Below are 20,855 nucleotides of genomic sequence, written 5' to 3' on the forward strand. Positions count from 1 at the left end.
GACATTCTATGGGGTCGTGTAACATCTGTACCACAGCAGGGTGGGCGGAGTCAGCGCCTGGAAACATCTGCAAGTCTTTGGGGGGTTATGTGAGGCCAGAAGAGCCTCATTCTGACGTCACCACGATACGACGAGTTTTGAAACCAACTACCTGGTAAGTCATATAACTAGTGGTGCCCTCGACCGTGACCTCTGTCTCTAAACTCTTAACTATATAAACTATACAAACTGTCTCTGTCTCTAAACTCTTAACTATATAAACTATACAAACTGTCTCTGTCTCTAAACTCTTAACTATATAAACTATACAAACTATCTCTGTCTCTAAACTCTTAACTATATAAACTATACAAACTATCTCTGTCTCTAAACTCTTAACTATATAAACTATACAAACTATCTCTGTCTCTAAACTCTTAACTATATAAACTATACAAACTCTCTCTGTCTCTAAACTCTTAACTATATAAACTATACAAACTATCTCTGTCTCTAAACTCTTAACTATATAAACTATACAAACTCTCAACTCTCCGCCAACAACCCACATTTTGAATGGAGCTTGAGGTTTTTTATTTTATTGCTGTCAAACCTTCCGGATAATTCTGAACCGCTTCCTGAAGCAGTCACGTGGTACAGCCGGGCGGCTTCGGACGTCATCATTTCTGGCTCCTCCCCTAAAGGAAGCGAGGCAGAAGAAGAAGAAGAAGACGGAGAGAGTGAGAGAGAGAGAGTCAACTTTAACATGTTAAAGTGTTCAGATCCGGTGAGTATGATACACAGTGTGTGTTTAGTGTGTTTTGTGTGTGTGTGTGTGTTTAGTGTGTTTTTTGTGTGTGTGTGTGTTTAGTGTGTTAACGGGCCGTGAACGTTTTACCGTTTATAGACGGTAAATACGGAAATACCACCGTTTTATTGTCTTTTCGTTTTAAACCAACAAAGGAAATGTTCTTTTCTGTCCAAATCCAGAAGCGAAAAAAACGATCGATTTCCGTAAATGACCTTTGTTTTTTTCCTTTAAAACGGAAGTGAAACTGCGCACATTTTGAGGCCTAGTTTATGCTTCTGCGTTTGCAGAGAGACACAAGAGACTGCGAGCAAAACAAGGACGAGACTGGAGACTTAAATCACAGCAATATGACAACGGTTATTTGTAACGACAGGATTCTGTCCTGCAGTGTAACTACAACACGAAGAAAGGCGCTTAATACAAAGTGCGCTCGTATCGTTTAGTCTCTCGGAGCATTTTGATTGGTTATCAAGAAGGAGGCGGTTCCTGCTTAGAGCCCTCGGAGAGCCCCATTGGAGCACAGGGACGTCCATCCCTCTGGGCTCTCGGATCATCTCGCGTTGTTCATGAGTTCTTCTTATCAGGATGTTTGCCAGGTAATAATACTATGAGCGGGAGGCGTAGTTCTATGTGTGGACACGTTGCTCTTAGAAAGGGGAACAGGTGCTTCCTGTCGGACTGCATTTGACCCGATAGTGCTGCACCTCTTTGCAGCATCTTCGTGTGCTGGTGTTGGGACTTGAATACACGTTGTTGGTGCATTCCGGCCTTTAAGCGGCTTCACCCATTATTACTGTGCATTTATAGTTCAAGTGTAATTTCATTCTAGCGGGAGCGTCCATGTTTCTATTGTAACACTCAACAAGCCCCCTGCGTGTCCCTTACTGCCTTTTCACTGCTGATGGCGAGATGAAGCTTTATGAAGCTTTGTGAAGCTTTATGAAGCTTTATGAAGCTTCCATCCAGCCGCGTCTCACACGCCGAAGCTTCATGGCGCTTCATTTGCTCCACTGCGCCACCAAGTGGACAGTAAATGAAAGGACACCATGGCTTTGCTGTGTGAAGCGTTGAATTGGATAAATGAATGATGTTTGTGACGCGTGATACACAACTTATGAACGTATTAATACGGCGTCTGTCTTCATGACACGATGGCGGGTTCAAAAGGGAAAGTGGAAACAAATGTGATGTGAAAAGTAAAAGAATAAAACATCCAGAGATGGAACCAGCAGCCGTGCGGTCGCTGTGTAAGCGTCTCTACCCATCGAGCCACGGACACATACGAATGGACCTTTGGGTTTGTGACTGTGCTTATGTTACTAGTGACAACATGTGACACGTGACACATTTCATTCATTTTCCTTTAAAAGGAGCAACTTGTCCACAGGGCTTCAGGCGGTTTCTTTTCCTGAGAGTGTTTCACCTGCTTTACAGACTTCACGGGGAGCAGATGAAGTCACAGCAAGTTCACACGTTAGGAGACTTTTTATGTTCTTCTCAAACGTCCGAGGTTTGGTCCACCTTGGTTGTTCTCCTTGTTCTCATGCAGGCCTCTATGATGCCTCAGCATAGATGAGCTGTGACTGTATCCAAGCTCCTTTAACACAACAGACACGTCACCTTTAAAATACCAGAAATAAGAAGACATTAGAACACGCGATACGCTGAGTCAGCTGTATTTACAGTATATTACGCTAGTTATTAATAACATATTATACGTGCACATCTTATTATGAGGATCAGCTCCTGCTGCTTCCATCACAGAAGAAAGAAGCTGGAATAGTTTGTAACCAAAGTCCTCAGGACACAAAACGTACCGGGGACTCGTTTTGCTGCCCGTTTTATTTGGACTCGCGCTCCAGACCCAAGAACCACGTCCTGAATCAGTCACGTGGTGCGGCTGGTTCGCGAGGCTCCCAACGTCACCACATACGTCATCGGCACCACGAGCCTCGACTGGATGACTGGACACAAGCTCCGGAGCCTCCACGCCAACGTCCCATCGCGGCTTTCCACACCTCCTCGCGTGTCCCCTGCGTGTCCCTTGTGTGTCCCTTGCGTGTCTTTCCACACCTCCTTTGCGTGTAAAGCGACGCAGCGTCCTGCAGCACCAGGCTGTGATCGGTCTGCTGACTACGTCCTTTACGGAGTCTCACGTCTCCGTTTTCACAGCACAATACGGCCGTTATTAAAAGGAAGAACGTTGACGAGAGGACGGATCAGATTGAAGAGCTTTTGTGGGAAGAAATGCGTAAATATGAGCAACGCAATAGAAGGTTGGTACGACAGAAATCCATGTGTGACGCAACAATATGTAATAATACATAATAATATAGCAGAGTAACATGAAGAAACGTCACTTAGTGAATATAAATAAGTAGCCGTGGTCCAGTAGGAGTGTGTTATCAGTAGTTGACGACATGCAGATACATCGACGTGGTGCAGAGCTAGAGAGGGAGACCCAGGAACCACAAGGCTGCTGGTTCGAGTCCCGGCTGCCCCGTGTCCCATGTGGAAGTGTCCCTGAGCAAGACGCCGGGGGCCTCGTTTATAAAAGGATTTGCACCAGAAGTGTCGTGCGGATGAAACGTAGGACGTGCGGACGCACAGAAACATTCAGACGTATAAAACGTCCTACGCAGTTTCCCCTTAAATCACAATCACTTCTAAACGCAGCGCAGCTTCTGCGGCTTCATGTCACGCCCACAGCTGCCCTTATATAGTCTGTGGAACGCCCACAAATGAATATTCATCGATTGCGAAATCATGACAAACACTGAGAGGAAAACGAAGAGACGTCACTTGACTCAGTGTGAAGTGGAGATGATCACTGGGAGGTGGAAGGAGACGTAAGACGCTCTTTGGAGGACACAGTGTGGATCACTGATGCCAACAAGGCACCTGAGGGGTTGGTCTGGACCAACATCGGCGTCAGGGGGTCGAGGCGCGTTTGGAAGCTGAGCCACATCATGTGGAACAGCACATGCGACAATGGGACAATGAGCCTAAACATGCAGCCTGGGCTACAATGGAATAGTTCACATCAAAGCGTTCATGTTGTAAAACGGCCCAAAGCCCAAACCTCAACCACACCGATTGGTTCTTAAATGAGATGAACAGTCAAACGTTTGGACACGTTTACTCATTCGATTCAATGAGAAAGTGTCCAAACCTTTGGACTGAATTTGGCTACAAAAACATCTGTAATAATCTACATACATTTATATTAACGAGCTAACGTTTCTTCATATGCTGCCCTGCTATACGCTGGATCACAGACAAATATCTGGTGTACAAACGTTTCATTCCTGGACTTTTACTGTGAAAATGTGCACTTCTGGTTCAGCTGCTGTGTTTCTATTTCGCTTCATAGGATTTATGGAGACAAAATTTGTGTCTTTTCAATAACGTGTGAGTTCTCCCAGCAGGTTGGTGTGAAGCTGTGAAGCTGTGGACTCTGCTATGAATCAGGCTGAGGACCCAGAGGACGGAGTCCGTCCCTCTGAAGCTCCTCTGTGTGGGGAACATGACAGCAGGACCAAAGCTCAGAGGTGAGAGGACCATCTCCAACTGTCCTCAACTCGTCTCCATGTCCCAACGTCTTTGACTCAGTGACTCTGCTTCTACATGTGTGACCAGGAACCACCAGAGACCAGGACCTGGACCTGATCCTCAACCTGGTCCGTTGTCTGGACCTGCACCCAGCTGTGTGTCCATGAAGAGTAACCGGTCTATGGATGCTCCTCATAAATTCAAAGATGTCCGTCCCCCTGTGGATGCAAGGTGAGGTCTCAGGTATTGAGGACGGACTCGTGTTGTCAGGAGACGGACTCACAGGTTCAAGAGAACAGAGAACGGTCATTTCCACCTTCAACAGCAGCTGACGTGATGACGTCACCACGGATTTTGATACAGTTCTTGACTGTTATTTATTTCTATCAGACATAAAATAATCAGCCAAAGTATCTCAGTGTGTCAGATCAGAGTCGTTGTCCAGTAGAACATCTGAAGAAGATGCAGAGGAGCAGCTGTAGTTTGTGGTGCTGCTGAACTTTACTGGATCACACTGAGAGGAGTGTATTTAACATATTATTGGATGGAAGAAACGCACGTATTACATCACACGTGAGCTCTATAAAGGTTTCATAAGGTTTGATAGCAACAATAATGAATCCGTTAATGTTTTACTGGATAGTAACACATTCCACAAACTTCTCCTTGTGACTCAAACATCAAGAGGAGGATCATCAGTGTGTCGTCCTCGTCCAGTTAAATGCACAAACATCACTGTAAATTCAATTCAAATGTACCTGAACCTCCTCTGTGTCTCTACTTCAATAGTGATTGATTGATGTCTATAATACATTGATCAATGAGGCAACAGTAAGATGACATCATTAGTGATTAACATCAGATTTAATATCGATGATAGTGATCAATGTGTGAACTCTTGCAAACAAGGAAATAAATATAAACATTTTCAAGTATATGGAAGCAGATGACCACACATCAAATGTCTTACAGAGAAAATTCAATAATTCATATTTGTAAAAATAAGTCTCTTTGAAGCTGCCGGTTTAGAGTCTCGATGACGGTCTCCTCGTGTCCTTTAATTAAAACATTGTTAGTCTTAATGCTCAATGATGGACAGTAACAAGCTGCTCACTGTGGATACAGACAGGACGTTAACGTTGAACATCTTGTCTGTATCCACAGTGAGCAGCTTGTTCTAAACATCTGAACTCTGCTCTCAAAGAGACGGAACGTTACCGGAGAACAAGCATCAGTCTGAGAGATTAAACGTTATGAACACTGACGCGCTACAGTTATATCTGTGTGTGTGTGTGTGTGTGTGTGTGTGTATACATATATATATTATAAACCAAACTGACTGGTGAAGAAAACAGTGAGTGAGCTTGATTCTCAGTGGGACCAGCAGGACCAGTAGACCTAAACCACTACAAAGCAGAACTAAAAGCAGATGAAACTGATGACTAACTGTCACTCAACTAATAAACTGTCCGTCATCATCGACAGTCTTCAGCATCTGGTTTTCATGATGATCAATCATGACAGAAGCAAATATCTTTAACTAATGTTGTATTGGTGTTGATGGTCCAAACACCATGCGGGCTGATGGTTCATGTTGCTCCACAGAGAGGACCAGGAGAGCTCAGAGGTTCCCACAGGTCCGTCTGCCCTGAGGAGAATGAAGCAGGAGGAGCTGGCTGAGCGTCTGCAGGGCAGTAAGAGGATTTCTCTACAGACTTACCGTGCTGATAATTGAGACCTTCACTAGTGTCTCGAGAGACGGACAGAATATATTCGTAGTCATTCTCTGAGGAAAGGACGTGTTGAAAATCTATTCTTTGACTCATTGATCTTCTTTGTTGTCTTCATTCAGGACTTCTTCCTGCAGATTGTCAGCGTGAACTCAAATCCAACCTGAAGAAGAAGTTCCAGCGTGTGTTTGAGGGGATCGCTAAAGCAGGAAACCCAACCCTTCTGAATGAGATCTACACAGAGCTCTACATCACAGAGGGAGGGACTGCAGAGGTCAATCAAGAACATGAGGTCAGACAGATTGAAACAGCATCCAGGAAACCAGACAGACCAGAAACAACCATCAGACTAGGAGACCTCCTCAAAGCCTCAGCTGGAGGAGAGGAACCAATCAGAACAGTGATGACTAAGGGAGTGGCTGGCATTGGGAAAACAGTCTTAACACAGAAGTTCACTCTGGACTGGGCTGAAGACAAAGACCACCAGGACATACAGTTCACATTTCCATTCACCTTCAGAGAGCTGAATGTGCAGAGAGAGAAGAAGTTCAGCTTGGTGGGACTTGTTCATCACTTCTTCAGTGAAACCAAAGCTGCAGGAATCTGCAGGTTTGAAGAGTTCCAGGTCGTGTTCATCTTTGACGGTCTGGATGAGTGTCGACTTCCTCTGGACTTCCACAACAATGAGGACCTGACTGATGTCACAGAGTCCTCCTCAGTGGATGTGCTCCTAACAAACCTCATCAGGGGGAAGCTGCTTCCATCTGCTCGCCTCTGGATAACCACACGACCTGCAGCAGCCAATCAGATCCCTCCTGAGTGTGTCGGCATGGTGACAGAGGTCAGAGGGTTCGCCGACCCCCAGAAGGAGGAGTACTTCAGGAAGAGGTTCAGAGATGAGGAGCAGGCCAGCAGGATCATCTCTCACATCAAGACCTCACGAAGCCTCCACATCATGTGCCACATCCCAGTCTTCTGCTGGATCACTGCTACAGTTCTTGAGGAGATGAAGACCAGAGAGGGAGGGGAGCTGCCCAAGACCCTGACTGAGATGTACATCCACTTCCTGGTGGTTCAGTCCAAAGTGAAGAAGGTCAAGTACGATGGAGGAGCTGAGACGGATCCACACTGGAGTCCAGAGAGCAGGAAGATGATCGAGTCTCTGGGAAAACTGGCCTTCGATCAGCTGCAGAAAGGCAACCTGATCTTCTATAAATCTGACCTGACAGAGTGTGGCATCGATATCACAGAAGCCTCAGTGTACTCAGGAGTGTTCACTCAGATCTTCAGAGAGGAGAGCGGACTGTACAAGAACAAGGTGTTCTGCTTCGTCCATCTGAGTGTTCAGGAGTTTCTGGCTGCTCTTCATGTCCATCTGACCTTCTACATTTCTGTTGTCAATTTGCTGTTAAAAGATCAAAAAACCTCCCTGCGGTCTAAAATCTTTAGAGACAAACCTAAACCAAAGCATCTCTACCAGAGGGCTGTGGACGAGGCCTTACAGAGTCCTAATGGACACCTGGACTTGTTCCTCCGCTTCCTCCTGGGTCTTTCACTGGAGACCAATCAGACTCTCCTACGAGGTCTGATGACAAAGACAGGAAGTAGCTCACAGACTAATCAGGAGACAGTCCAGTACATCAAGGAGAAGATCAATAAGAATGTGTCTCCAGAGAAAAGCATCAACCTGTTCCACTGTCTGAATGAACTGAATGATGGTTCTCTAGTGGAGGAGATCCAACAGTCCCTTAGTTCAGGACGTCTCTCCACAGATAAACTGTCTCCTGCTCAGTGGTCAGCTCTGATCTTCATCTTACTGTCATCACAAGAAGATCTGGAGGTGTTTGACCTGAAGAAATACTCTGCTTCAGAGGAGGCTCTTCTGAGGCTGCTGCCAGTGGTCAAAGCCTCCAACAAAGCTCTGTAAGTACAGAGAGTTAGATTCATACATCATGACTTAAACATGCTGCCATCTTTTCTACTTATTGTTTATATTTTCTTCATTGTTGTTTCTTCAGACTGAGTGACTGTTACCTCTCAGAGAGAAGCTGTGAAGCTCTGTCCTCAGTTCTCAGCTCACAGTCCTCTAGTCTGAGAGAGCTGGACCTGAGTAACAACGACCTGCGGGATTCAGGACTGAAGCTGCTGTGTGTTGGACTGGAGAGTCCACACTGTGACCTGGAGACTCTCAGGTCAGGATTCAACACGGTATCTTTTATTTAGTTAAATTCCTGACTTTCGTAAGATTCTTTCTGCTTGCATTATTTACATCAAACATTTATTCTATGTAGGTATTTATGTTCTCAGTATTATTGTCAGATTGTTGATGAATATTAGTGGGTGTTTAGTTGTGACTGGAAACCAGTCAGTAACCATGTTAATGTGACCCCTCTGTACCTGATAGTATCTCAGTCCTGCAGTGACCTTCTAGTCCTCACAGCTCTCTCATATCATGTGACATGTGTGTTGTTTTGTGTGTCTGCAGGCTGTCAGCCTGTCTGATCACAGAGGAAGGCTGTTCTTCTCTGGCTTCAGCTCTGAGCTCCAACCCCTCCCATCTGAGAGAGCTGGACCTGAGTAACAACGACCTGCGGGATTCAGGAGTGAAGCTGCTGTGTGTTGGACTGGAGAATCCACGCTGTGACCTGGAGACCCTCAGGTCAGGAATCAATCAATGTTCACCTGGTTTATTTATATCCCTGATATTTGTCTGACCTTCTTAAGATACTTTCTGCTTGAATGATTCAAATCAAATATGTCATTTCCAAATATTTCATGAACATGTGATAGTGTTGATTTCCAATATAATGTTACAAATTGAAATATTTGAGATTAATCATAGTTATCAGTAATATTATCAGATTGTTGATGTACATTAGTTGGTGTTTAGTTGTGACTGAAAACCAGTCAGTAACCATTGTGATGTCATGAGAGGCGCCGCCGCTCTCACCGGGGTAGTTCAAGCAGTGAGAGGACACCAGGTTCAAATAAAAACAGAAGGTTTTTTTCACATTCTCTGGAATCAACAAAAACAGTAGTCCAAAAAGGGTAACTCAGGCTCCGGTCGATCTTAAATAATGTCTCGTCTTCGGAGGGGAATCATAAATCCAACTCACAAGAATATACAGTCTTCCTCCACGATATCCTCCTACGACGGTCTGGTCTCTCTAATACCCCACTGGCTGTGTCTCTAACCCTTATGAAGGCCAGGACCCAGCCGTCCAGGACCCAGCCTCTCGTGACATAACACCATTTTAATGTGACCCCCCTCTGTACCTGATAGCATCTCAGTCCTGCAGTGACCTTCTAGTCCTCACAGCTCCCTCAGATCATGTGACATGTGTGTTGTTTTGTGTGTCTGCAGGCTGTCAGGCTGTCTGATCACAAAGGAAGGCTGTTCTTCTCTGGCCTCAGCTCTGAGCTCCAACCCCTCCCATCTGAGAGAGCTGGACCTGAGCTACAATCATCCAGGAGGCTCAGGAGTGAAGCTGCTGTCTGCTGGACTGGAGGATCCTCAGTGGAGACTGGAGACTCTCAGGTATGAAGAGGCTGCAGCCACAGACCATCAGTCTGTAGAGGAGCTGGAAACCTTTTCTCTGTCCCACTGTCAGCCTGGTTAATAAGACCCTGACACACCAAGCTGACCTCAAACTACCAGAGACTCATCTAACTGTTTGTGTCCCACATGAGACCATCAACACAGACAGAAGTAGTGAGGAACAGTAGCCAGGATGAGCCTGAACAGGGAGGAAGGTGATGAAAGGCTTGTTTCTCTGGAGCCTTGTCTTGTTGTTGTAAGAGAGGACAGTGTCTCCTGACACGTTGACGCCATCATGGTGGGTTGATATGAGTCAACGTCGTCACGCTGCAGGTTTGTGGGCTCTTATTAAACAACACTTGGATGTTTAGATGCTGGTCATCTGCCTCCAGTGTGTGTTTGTCCTTTAGTCCAGACATTATCATTAAGAGACAAACAGTCAGAAACAATCTGTTTAAAGCGTCTTGATGGATCATCACAGGAGGAACGTTTGGTGTTTTAAAGGAGTTCAGCTTCACCTGCTTTTGGTGCTTTGCACTGAGAGCCTGTTCCCTGGATGATGAGAGTGGACTTGTTGAAGCTACAGGTGACAGTCGGCCACAGACGCTCAGTGAAGAACCAACAGCTGATGGTGGACCTGGTGTGTCAGAGCCCAAAGAGGTTTGTTTAGGACTGGACCACAGTGCTCTGTGGCTGCAGACCCACCTGAGCTGTAACACCTTCACCTCCAGACTACAGGTGATGGAAACCAGTGTTGACTGTTGCTAGGAGACGGGATGTGAACAGCAGTGTCACAGTCAGACCCTTTGGACCTCCAACCAGATTTGCCTTCAAAAATGTCATAAACAACCTTATAAATCCCTTAAAACATTGAACTACGAGGCTAGAACCATATCTACGTGATAACTCAGAGCAGGGACAGTACACGTGTAAAGTTTCTACCTCTTTTATTCATAAGTCGAGTTCAGAATGGCTGATCCGCGTCATTCCACCACTCTATCGGTGTAATAAGCCTGAATGAGACAGAAGCGATCCTGGGTTTTCACAGGCTTTTACTTTGAAAAACGGGTAGAGCGTCACATGTCGCTCGAGATTTCCTGATAGGCTAAAAAAAGCCAATGGATCCGCCTTCTCGCCCCTCACACAGTGTTGCATATCTAAGAGCAGATAAAGAGACCTCGTTACAAAAACCGCAGATTAAATCCATAATGTCTGTGAAGAACAACAAAGGAAAGACACATTTAGGATTTTTTGGCTTGATGGGTTTTGTACTGGAAGTTCGGCATAGTTTGTCTGAGCGAAAAGGTTTTTGTATCAGCGAGTTCTGCTGTCAGTTGTTGTAGCATGAAGCATCATACAGATGTGTTCCTACTCTTACTCCACCCACTGCAGGTTGTTTGGAGTGTTTGAGTGGTTTAGTGCTTATTGTAGCCAGAGCTCTGGTGTTGAAAACAAGGCTAACCAAACCTCGCTATGAGCACGAGTAAACCGGCATGCTAATGTAATAACTAATAACATGCAAACTACAAGTCTATCACCAAACATTATCACATGTATTATAAGGTCCACCACTAGGTGTGCTCTACTGCTTAAATCCTTCACAGATTCCCTCCTCGTTCACTGTGAGGCACTGAAACATCATCATACAGTCACATCCATCAACAGGGATCATCCCTTCTTCATGATTGACTCCCTACTGATTTCCCTGTATAGTCTCACTGATCTCTGCAGGAGATGCAGCTTCATCTGCAGTGGACTAGATCATGACTGTAACACACGAAGGGTTCACGTAGACACTTTGCTGTTGTGCTGAGGATTGTCGCGGCCTTAGTTGTCCACCAGCTGCTGGTTCAAGCTGTCAGTGGGGAGTAGAGCATTGATCGGGCCGACTTTTTCTGTCCCCGACGGAGTCAATGCCTCAACTGTTCATAATAATGACACATTCACGAAGGTGTTTTTAAATAAATAGCCTTGATTAAACTCAGGCATCAACCGATAAATATACTCGCTCAAACAAACAAGCGCTGTTAAACGCACCAGCACGTTGAAAATAAATGATAAACAATGCAAAAACAGAGAAATAGAATACACACGACACAAAACTATGTACATTGTCCAACCTTCGAGGTTTAATCCACGTTGTTGTGGAGAAAGAGGATGGCATCAACAGTGGATGGCTTCAGCGATGTCCTCCTCTGTTCGATGGTTCTTCCAGCAGCGCTGAAGTTCGCTGCTGCCGGCGGGTATCGCAAGGATACCGCGGGCAAGGACACCAAGCTTCGGGTAAGTTACATGGTGATCTCTCCACCAGCCCAAGACTTCTCTGTCATCCTGCATCTCGTGGTTATGAGTGGAGTATTCTTCTACTTCATCCCCGGCATTTGCCAAAGGCTGATTTCGTCAAAGTATCCTGCAGCTTTCTTGGGCGCAGGTCCTTCCCCTGGATCAGTGGACGCCTCCTCGGTGTGGTGGTCACTGAGCTGTCTGCGAACCTCCTAGATGAAGGTCGTCTCTCCCTGATGCAGACAACATTCGGAGCTGGCTGTATTTCGGCCAAAGGAAAGTTGCGATTCTGTGAAGATCTTTTATTTCCACCTTTTGCAAAATCCAATGGAGGCGCCGCCCCCGAGTAATGGCTTGATAGGGGGTGTCCGACGTCTTTTTGCCACAGTTCAGTTGCTCAAACCACAGTAGCACAAGGTTTGTTGTGGAGTACTGGTCTCCCTCAAGTTCGCGCTGGGCCTCATAAAGAACGTCTGGGCAGACAGCATCGATCCGCCAGCCCTCTGCACGGTCCTCAAGCTTTTGACGTAATTCCTGATAGACTGAACGGACAGAGTCCAGGGTTAAATAAACCGTGCTAAATCTGGTGTCTCCCATTAGATTGACCGTTTTTGATAGCAAAGCTGCAATTCCTGTCTTTTTGACGTATTTTACCTTCGTAGCTTCAATCGTTTCCGAAACAGTTGGGGCTTCTTCGGCCAATTCTTTCAGATCGAGGGCCTGGCGCATCACGGTGTTATACAGGTGATCTTGACAGTGGAGCCTGTGGTATGGTCTGAGGGCACTGATAATGTTAGAGCCTTGGTCTGTCACCCACACAACCTTATTTAGAAGACTCCTATCCAGCCCATGCTCTGTCAGTAGAGTATCTCTCTCCTTATGTTATCCCCCGTCTTTGCCTCCTCTTGTGGGAACACTGCTGTTGTGAGAACTTTGCTCACCAGCTTGAAGGTTCGGGTCAGGAAATGGCAAGTGATTGCCATGTAGCTTAGCTTGTGATAGTCCTCTGTCCAGATGTCGGTGGTCATTCCGATTGTTTTAACCTCTTCGTTCAGTTGTGCCACCAGCCTTTTGCGTTCCTCTTTTGCCATCTCATGGCACCGTTTTGACACTGTTGTAGGGTCAGGCAGTACGTCCTGCGCTGCCACTGGCCCATAGACGGCACCGACATGAATCAGCTGCTGGGCCAACTCACGGAACCCCGCTCCTTCAATGCAGCGAAATGGCCTTAGATCCTTGCACCTTGGTCTCCTGGAGTGGGATTCTTCTTTTGCTGCTAGTAGCGAAGGCGGCGATGCTCGTCTGCACGAGCCCATCTTCAGTCGTCTTGCAGCCTTTATCGACATGGCGCTGCAGGGCGGAATTCCCCGTCCGCTTACTGTCGTACATCATTAAAACTACAGTTTTGTACTGTCCAGATGACAGCTTCTATTTCACGTCGTCCATGACATGAGCGAATTCATTTGACAGGCTGAATAGGGGGGCGTGGCCGGAGCGGAGTTCAGCACAGACGTGACATTTTCTCAGTGGTTTTGTTTTCTAATTAATGCTTGTTCATCGTTGGGATCGTTGTTGTGTTCATAAGAAAGAAATACAGCCTTGCAGGACCAAATACAGCGGAATTTGGGCGATGTTGATGCACAAAATGTTGTTTCCGTCTGAAAGTTGCAATTGTGTTTCAAACGGTACATTCTGCGAATTCCGTCTGTTTTCCGTCATCGCGGACATTTTCTCCCCGCATACCCGCTGAACCACTTCGCGTACCCTACCCCAGTTTGGGCACCGAGGTTCTACATCATGGGAAGCAGATGTTGACTTCACTACTTATTAAGACCCGTCAGGTCCCGACGGGTACCGACGGGCTCGGGTCGGGTATCCGCCCTCTAGTGGGGCTGGTGCTCTGGTCACCGAGCCGCCAGGAGCCGTGTTGTTGGAGACGATCGCACAACAAACGGGTCCATTTTGCAGAAGCTAACATCTGTCTAAAGCCACTTTATTGAGTCTCATTTCATCCAATGACTCATGCAGGTCTTCATTTGTAGCACCTGTTGTTATCAAATGCAGTTTTATCCGATCAACATTTTTATTATTGTCCACAAATTCAACTGTGATCTGGGTCCTGTTCCTCGTTCGTGTCGATCACATGTCTGATTATCCAGCTCAGATTAGCAAGATGATTGACATCAGACTATCTCGGTCCCTCGAAGGCGGATCGGCCTCAAATGTCTCGTTAGTTTGAACCAGATGTCAATCATCAGGATAATCGTCTTACGTCAGAAGGCGGAAGAGTCGATCACCGAAACCAGGATTCTTTAACACCAGACGAGCAGGAGATGATCATGAACATATGAGGAGATAATATGTTATTTTGAATCACTTCTGTCGGATGAATTTAATGTATTATACATATTTTACGTTGTTCACTCTGTACGTCCATCGCAGTCTGTCCGTCCCTGTTTTTTATACCATTTTCTCCGGAGCTCATGTGCTGCGTTTTCCGCACAATAATGCGCATCAGATACTGCAGTCAGACGTTTGGCGTCGGGGCGGGTGGATGAGGGGTGGATGGGGGGGTTGGGGAGGTGGAGACGGTGCTTTCAGGGTCCGATCGATGCTGCGAGCTGCGTCCGCTCCCGCCGCCCCCCTCGCCATCCACGCCTTAAATCTCCGGCTGCTTTTAGAATAACTTATTTCCCCGTTAAGATGGTTCAGCTGCTGTAGAGAAAAGGGCGCCGTCTCTCGCTCTTTAGTCTCATGAAGCGCTCGGAGAGAACGACAGCTTTGTTTCTCCGACGCGCCCTGAAAGCAGCTCCGTATCTCAGCATCTCGCCGTCGTAGACGAGCTTTGGCGTGTTTGGCAGAGTGAACAACCAGTACGGATCAACCCATTAACCAATTGATCCATATATATAAGGCGCTCCGGATTGTAAGGCACTGTTGTTTTGAGGAAGTTAAAGCCTTTTAAGTGCGCCTTGGAGTGCGGACAATGCGGTATATTGACTTTAATACCACAAGAGGGCGCCGCGTTTGTTGAACAAAGAGCAGCCGTTTGGAGCGAGAGCCTTATTGTTTTATTAATCTGTCCGTTTAAATTGTTTGTGCTTCATCAACTAATGTTTCACATCATACATATTTTTATATTAATTTCAAACTTTTCAATATTGAAAATCCAAAACATTTGATTTCTTTATTGTAAATGACCTCTCGCGGCCCACCTGCAGTACCAAGTTCTGGATCCTCGTCATTAAAGTAACTGTTGTGTGAGTCTGCGTTTGGGTTCTGCCTCTGCAGACCCCGTTGTGACACCTGGAGATGTTCCTCTGGTTCAACACCCATTAATAACATATCAGAGACATAAAGGACGAGCTACAGGATGTATGATTGACCCCCATTAGGAGCAGCTCTGGATGGGACTGTTGAAAGAATGTTCTGGTCCCTGATGGTTTCTGGAGCGATGACATCATCAAGCAGAATAACCTTCTACATTGACGAGTGATGCTTCAAGTTAAAACATGTTGAGGAGGAGAAGCAGATGGTCAATGGATGAGACCGTGTCCTTCACAGTTTACCTTCACAAACGGACACAATCTCTCCGTCTTGTTGTGTAGCTTTACTTGAAATAGAAACAGCAGATACAAGAACTTCTAGCCTTCTGAAACCAATTCTTCCTATTCTGATAAATGCTTTTAGTTATCTGAATAAGCATAATTCTATGAAAGGATGAACTCCTCTTCCTGTCTGTCCAGATGTCCCCTGTGAATGTGTCTCATGCTGCTTAGTTTAGTACCTTGCTAATGATTGGACTCATTCAACACCCTCAACTTCTGTTCTTCAACGTCTTCACACATCAAACAATCATTAAAAGCAACTCAAACAGTCTACAACTTTCCTGTAAGTAGATATTTTTAAATGCTTCCACATTCCGTCGCTCTGCGATTGTCTGACAGACTTTTTCTCTCATGTTCAGCGTATTGAAATGTAAGTGTGGAGGCGTTGAAGCGTCTGTGACAAAGTGTCCATATTTCATGTACTGCTGCTATCAATGTTCCTTTGATCAGACATTTGCTTCCATCATCCAGATTGTGTATCAAGTGTATCGTGCACTTTACACTCAGGTTAGAACTTAGAGACTAAAACACGACAACATTAATACAAAAACTGACACTATGTCCAACGACTGTCCTCATTTCTCATCACCTTCATTCCTCATTTAAATCCTTCACAACCTTTTAATGACACTTTCCCTCTTTTAGTGAATCAATCTCTGTTTTTAAATCTCAGCGGTTTATAATCTTTATTCTCTCTTCTTCTTCTGCAACGTGAGTCGTAAACTGGGGAGACTGGGGCTGCTTATCTGAGCTGCTGGGAGCCAGTGGGGGGCCACGTGGCACCAGTTGCTGTTTGGGCCTCGTCTGCTGTGGGGGTTGCGTGAGGGGGGTGGAGGTGAGGTGGAGGTGAGGTGGAGGTGAGGTGGAGGTGGGTGGAGGTGATGTGGAGGGACGTGAGTTGGAGGCGGGTGGAAGTGAGGTGAGGTGGGTGGAGGTGAGGTGGAGGTGAGGTGGAGGTGGGTGGAGGTGAGGTGGAGGTGAGGTGGAGGCGGGTGGAGCCTCCAGCCGTGGAGGAGCGTTTAGTCGCGTGTCTCTTGGGACTCTCTCTGCACCAATGTCCCTCCTGTCCACATATATAAGGTCCACCTGTCCTCCCTCGGTTGTCCCTCGTCCTCTGCTGCTGGGTGCTGATGTCCCACTGAACGGTTCCTACCTGCTGGATCTGGGGCCTTTGGGGGACGGGGTATCGGGCCTTGTCTGTCTCCTGTCTCTGTCCTTTGTTTACTGCTGCAGACGTCTTGATGTTCACAAGTGTCTTCAGCTGTTTCCTCATCGTGCTCTCAAGTCCGTCCACTGCTTCTCTTCCTTTGGCCTCCGTCTGCTCCTCCATCTTCTCTCTGGTGCTACTCAGCAGGTCCTGAGTCGTAAACACGACCATGATGCAACCTGGTGCATCTAAACCCCCCCTGAGATGTCCTCCTGTCCTTTAGGAGCTACTCTGTCACTGACTGTGAGGAGACGACTAATGATGTAAAGTCAAACTAATGAAACCTGCAAAACACCAAACAACAAAGTGAACTCAGCAATGGAAAGTAAAGCAGTGGACCTGAAAGGGAACCAGTCCATCAAACCACTGAGTCACATAACAACTACAACACGGATCAGAACGCCGTCAGTACAAATCAAACTAAACCGCAGATCATCTCAAACTAGTTACGGCTTTCGGCAAATTAAAAATCAATCCAACTCAATGTTAGAATCACAAAGCTGAGATGAAACTTTTAGGGTGTAAACGCTGCCGCAGGAGAGAGAAGAGGAAACTAAAATAAACGTCTAATGAAAATCCATAAAAGCAAAATGAAGTTCAAGTTAAGAAAGTAAAAGTCTAAAGTCACAACGATAATCAATAATCAATCTTATGTTTAAACGTTGAATACCATTCAAACTTTAACTAGTAGTGACGATGGACCTTAACTCAAAGCCTAAAGCAATAATAACCCACTCATCTGACATTTAAATACAATCTAGTTCCACCACTGGAGATCAAATCTATTCAACCTTTTCAGAAGGTCACATTAAAATCAGAGCGGCTCTTTAAATTGGAATCGAGATCAAATCCAAATGAAGACAAAGCTGATATCAAACTGTATCAATGCTGAAATGATCACAAGTGATATTAAAGTTGTATTTCTTACCTTTACTTGAATGTCCATCAGTGTTGGAGGGTGAACATCAGTGAACAGTCCTTGTGTCCCTTTGACTCTAATGAAGACATTGTCTCTACATCATGTGATTACTCCTGTAAACCATATGAGGCGTGTTGACACAACAGCTGATGACGTGACAATCGTTAGTAACTCTGCACCTCGACACGCTGAGAACACAAAGTACTATATTATAATAGTACTATTATGATCAGCAGCCTGTGACCTGACTGAATACTACAGTACATTCAATGATCACACCTTTGGCTTGAATCCACACGCCGACCCGTTTGCAGATGCTTGAGTGTTTTTACATGAGGACGTTCTGTAATATCACAGTAAAAGTGCAGAACGGGACGGAAGTGAATGAGTGAAAAACCAAACAGTGAATCCAATAAACTAACGAGTGTGTTTCTTCTCTTTGTTTGTGTTGTTTGTTCATTGTGAAACATTGTAAATACTGAATGGTCTTTATTTCTATATTTAGTGAATATTTGCTTATTAAACGGTTTAATGTTAATGTTCCTTTGCACACGTCCCATGAAGCTTCATCTGCAGCACGACGTCATTTCTCACATTTTAATTCCCATCTGGTGAAAGTACAGCGACAGGTCCGTTTATTATTTATTCCACATTTATCTACTTTATTCCATGAATATATTCCAGCACCTCGTCGCTGTGTGACGCCTGACTGACAGTCTGTGGTCGTCTGTAAGTAGTGGTAGAAGAAGAAGAGGTGCTCCATGTGGACATGAAGGACAAAGCTGTGTGTGAGAGTGATGTAATGTCCATGTCTCCATGCTGCTCTGACCCCCCTCCTCCTTTCAGGGTGGAGCCTGATGGAGTCCGATGGTTGAGACCAGGTCTGAGGAAGTGTAAGTGTGCTTTGATTCATGAAGATTCAACCATCTTCACACTGTGACATCACTCATTCACCTCTGTGATGTCATCATCAAAGTGTCAGTAGATGAACACATGATTAATAACTGCAGCTGTATTGTGTCTTGTTCTCTCATCAGATTCCTGTGAACTCACAATCGACACAAACACAGTAAACAAACACCTCAAACTGTCTGACAACAACAGGAAGGTGACATGTGTGATGGAGGATCAGTCATATCCTGATCATCCAGACAGATTTGACATCTGTTATCATCTGCTGTGTAGAACTGGTCTGACTGGTCGCTGTTACTGGGAGGTCGAGTGGACTGGAAACGTTGATGTATCAGTGAGTTACAGAGGAATCAAGACGAAAGGAATCAGTGACTGTTGGTTTGGATACAATGATCAGTCCTGGAGTCTGAGCTGCTCTGATAAAGGTTACTCTGTCCGTCACAATAATACAGTAACAGACATCACCTCCTCCTCCTCCTCCTCCTCCTCCTCCTCCTCCTCCTCCTCCTCCTCTGGTAGAGTAGCAGTGTATGTGGACTGTCCTGCTGGCTCTCTGTCCTTCTACAGAGTCTCCTCTGACACACTGATCCACCTCCACACCTTCAGCACCACATTCACTGAACCTCTTTATCCTGGGTTTGGAGTCTGGTCCTGGTCCCCTGGTTCCTCAGTGTCTCTGTGTTCTCTGTAGGAGGGAGAGTCTCCTCCTGGTGGACAACCTTCCTCTCTGTCACACAGCTGATGGTAGTTCATGTGGGTGTAGATGCAGGTGGAGCAGGTGAGGGGTACCTGAGCTGGTCCACAGCTCTCTGGGACTCAGGTGGACGTGTGAAGGAGCTCAGCTTAATGCTGCTGTGCTCCTTGAATCAATAGATCATCGTTTAGATATCGGCTCCTAATTAGGCTTTAATCTTCATCTTTATATCTTCAAGAAGACGTTTTATAAAATGCTCGTCTGCCCCCATGTGAGATAAATGTGTCCTTATGTGTGTGTTTCATTTCCACTCACGCTAATAACAACAAGGGGAAACACTTTAAATGTCGAATTCTTTTTTAAGACAATTTTAACTTAATCTTTCAGAATCTGTTCAGCGAACTAAGAAATAATTTCACATAATCAGGTTTGTTTTAAACAAAAAGCTTTTTTTAATGATTCAAATTTCTGAAGAAAATGTTTAATATCCTGACAGATAATATCAGTACTTGTGTTTTTATTCACTATAATAGTACAACATTTAGTCCACGTATTACTTTGGCTTAACAGCAATATAATTGTATGTTTCTAATGTTAATAAATGACTTTTATTGGAAACAACTGTACATTTTTAAACACGTCATAATATAAACATGCTGTATTGTTTATTTTGACATGAAATACTATGATCCTTCTTAAACATGCTGTACTATTTACATATTATTTATATGTATTTACTTGTTTTGTCACTAGCAGAGAAAACATCTGTGTTACAGCTGGTTGACAAAGGAAGTAATAAACAAACAAATAAGTAATAAATAACTTGGTTTATTAACCGTATGAACGTTAACGCAGAGTCGTCTCCAAACAACACAAACTACTGAGCTCGGTGCTTCAGGTGCAACTTGAAGGTTTCATCCTGCAGTAAATATCCTACTGAAGTCGCCTTGTGGTGTTTTGGGCCGCGTCACCGTGGCAACAACAACACACAAACAACAAGCACGTATTTTATAACAGGGTGGAGTTTATTACTAAGAAACTTGAGTATTGAAAGTGTTAAATGTGATGGAGCCTCTCAATGCACCGCCAAAATAAAACACAGACAGCAGCAACGGCCCCAAAAAATCAGATCAAACAGAAAGAGGAACGATTTTAACTTTAAATCTCTTAATAACGTCGTTATTGTACCTGAAAGAAATGATCACAATAAAGTACGTCCTCATTCTGCTGTAAACCAGGTGTCAAACTTTGATCTCAAGCAGCCGGACCAGTAAGATCACATAATAACAGATAAATAACGAGTAGGTTTCTCTGTTTAAACTCGATTAAACTAATTACAAAACGTTTGTACTCACAAACCTTCACGTTCTTCAGAGACCTTCTGATTCACATCATTCACCCTCTTTTGTCCTGAAGCAGCTGACTGACTTCATGTTGCTCAGAGTTCAGTGTCCGTGTCCCCAGTCCAGACCTTAGGGGTCACGTGTCCCCGGTCCAGACCTCAGGGGGTCACGTGTCCCCGGTCCAGACCTCAGGGGTCACGTGTCCCCGGTCCAGACCTCAGGGGGTCACGTGTCCCCGGTCCAGACCTCAGGGGTCACGTGTCCCCGGTCCAGACCTCA

At 45.3% G+C, this 20,855-nt stretch overlaps 2 protein-coding genes across 5 annotated transcripts in view; one reads left to right on the plus strand and one right to left on the minus strand.

Annotated features, from left to right (window-relative positions):
• Positions 1-975, minus strand: part of slc4a5b (solute carrier family 4 member 5b) — a 21,347-nt gene extending 20,372 nt beyond the window's left edge. The window contains exon 1 of the mRNA XM_078088730.1: positions 593-975. Coding sequence (XP_077944856.1) covers positions 593-747 — 155 coding nt within the window. The 5' untranslated portion in view covers positions 748-975. The remainder of the gene's footprint in view (positions 1-592) is intronic.
• On the plus strand, positions 675-19,851 carry LOC120831795 (protein NLRC3-like). 4 transcript variants are annotated; one of them, XM_078088649.1, is made up of 11 exons: positions 698-766; positions 2,963-3,066; positions 4,216-4,341; positions 4,430-4,573; positions 5,948-6,036; positions 6,195-7,995; positions 8,091-8,264; positions 8,558-8,731; positions 9,437-9,610; positions 18,474-18,520; positions 18,665-19,851. In XM_078088649.1, the coding sequence occupies exons 3-11, from the start codon at positions 4,253-4,255 to the stop codon at positions 19,228-19,230; spliced, it is 3,258 nt and encodes a 1,085-aa protein (XP_077944775.1). In that variant the 5' UTR covers positions 698-766; positions 2,963-3,066; positions 4,216-4,252; the 3' UTR covers positions 19,231-19,851. The 4 variants fall into 4 exon arrangements, with proteins under 4 accessions (XP_077944773.1, XP_077944776.1, XP_077944774.1 ...); XM_078088647.1 differs by lacking the exon at positions 2,963-3,066 and having other exon boundaries at positions 675-766; XM_078088648.1 differs by lacking the exon at positions 2,963-3,066 and having other exon boundaries at positions 680-766; positions 4,219-4,341.
• Positions 19,852-20,855: the final 1,004 nt, after the last annotated feature.

Source organism: Gasterosteus aculeatus, chromosome 14 (genome assembly GCF_964276395.1).
Source record: "Gasterosteus aculeatus chromosome 14, fGasAcu3.hap1.1, whole genome shotgun sequence".
In the NCBI taxonomy this organism is placed as follows: Eukaryota; Metazoa; Chordata; class Actinopteri; order Perciformes; family Gasterosteidae; genus Gasterosteus; species Gasterosteus aculeatus.

Coding starts and splice junctions, on each gene's coding strand:
- LOC120831795 (XM_078088647.1), top strand. CDS start 4,253: ATGAATCAGGCTGAGGACCCAGAGGACGGAGTCCGTCCCTCTGAAGCT. Junction 9,611..18,473: donor TGGAGACTGGAGACTCTCAG/GTATGAAGAGGC, acceptor TCCTCCTTTCAG/GGTGGAGCCTGATGGAGTCC. Junction 18,521..18,664: donor GAGACCAGGTCTGAGGAAGT/GTAAGTGTGCTT, acceptor TTCTCTCATCAG/ATTCCTGTGAACTCACAATC.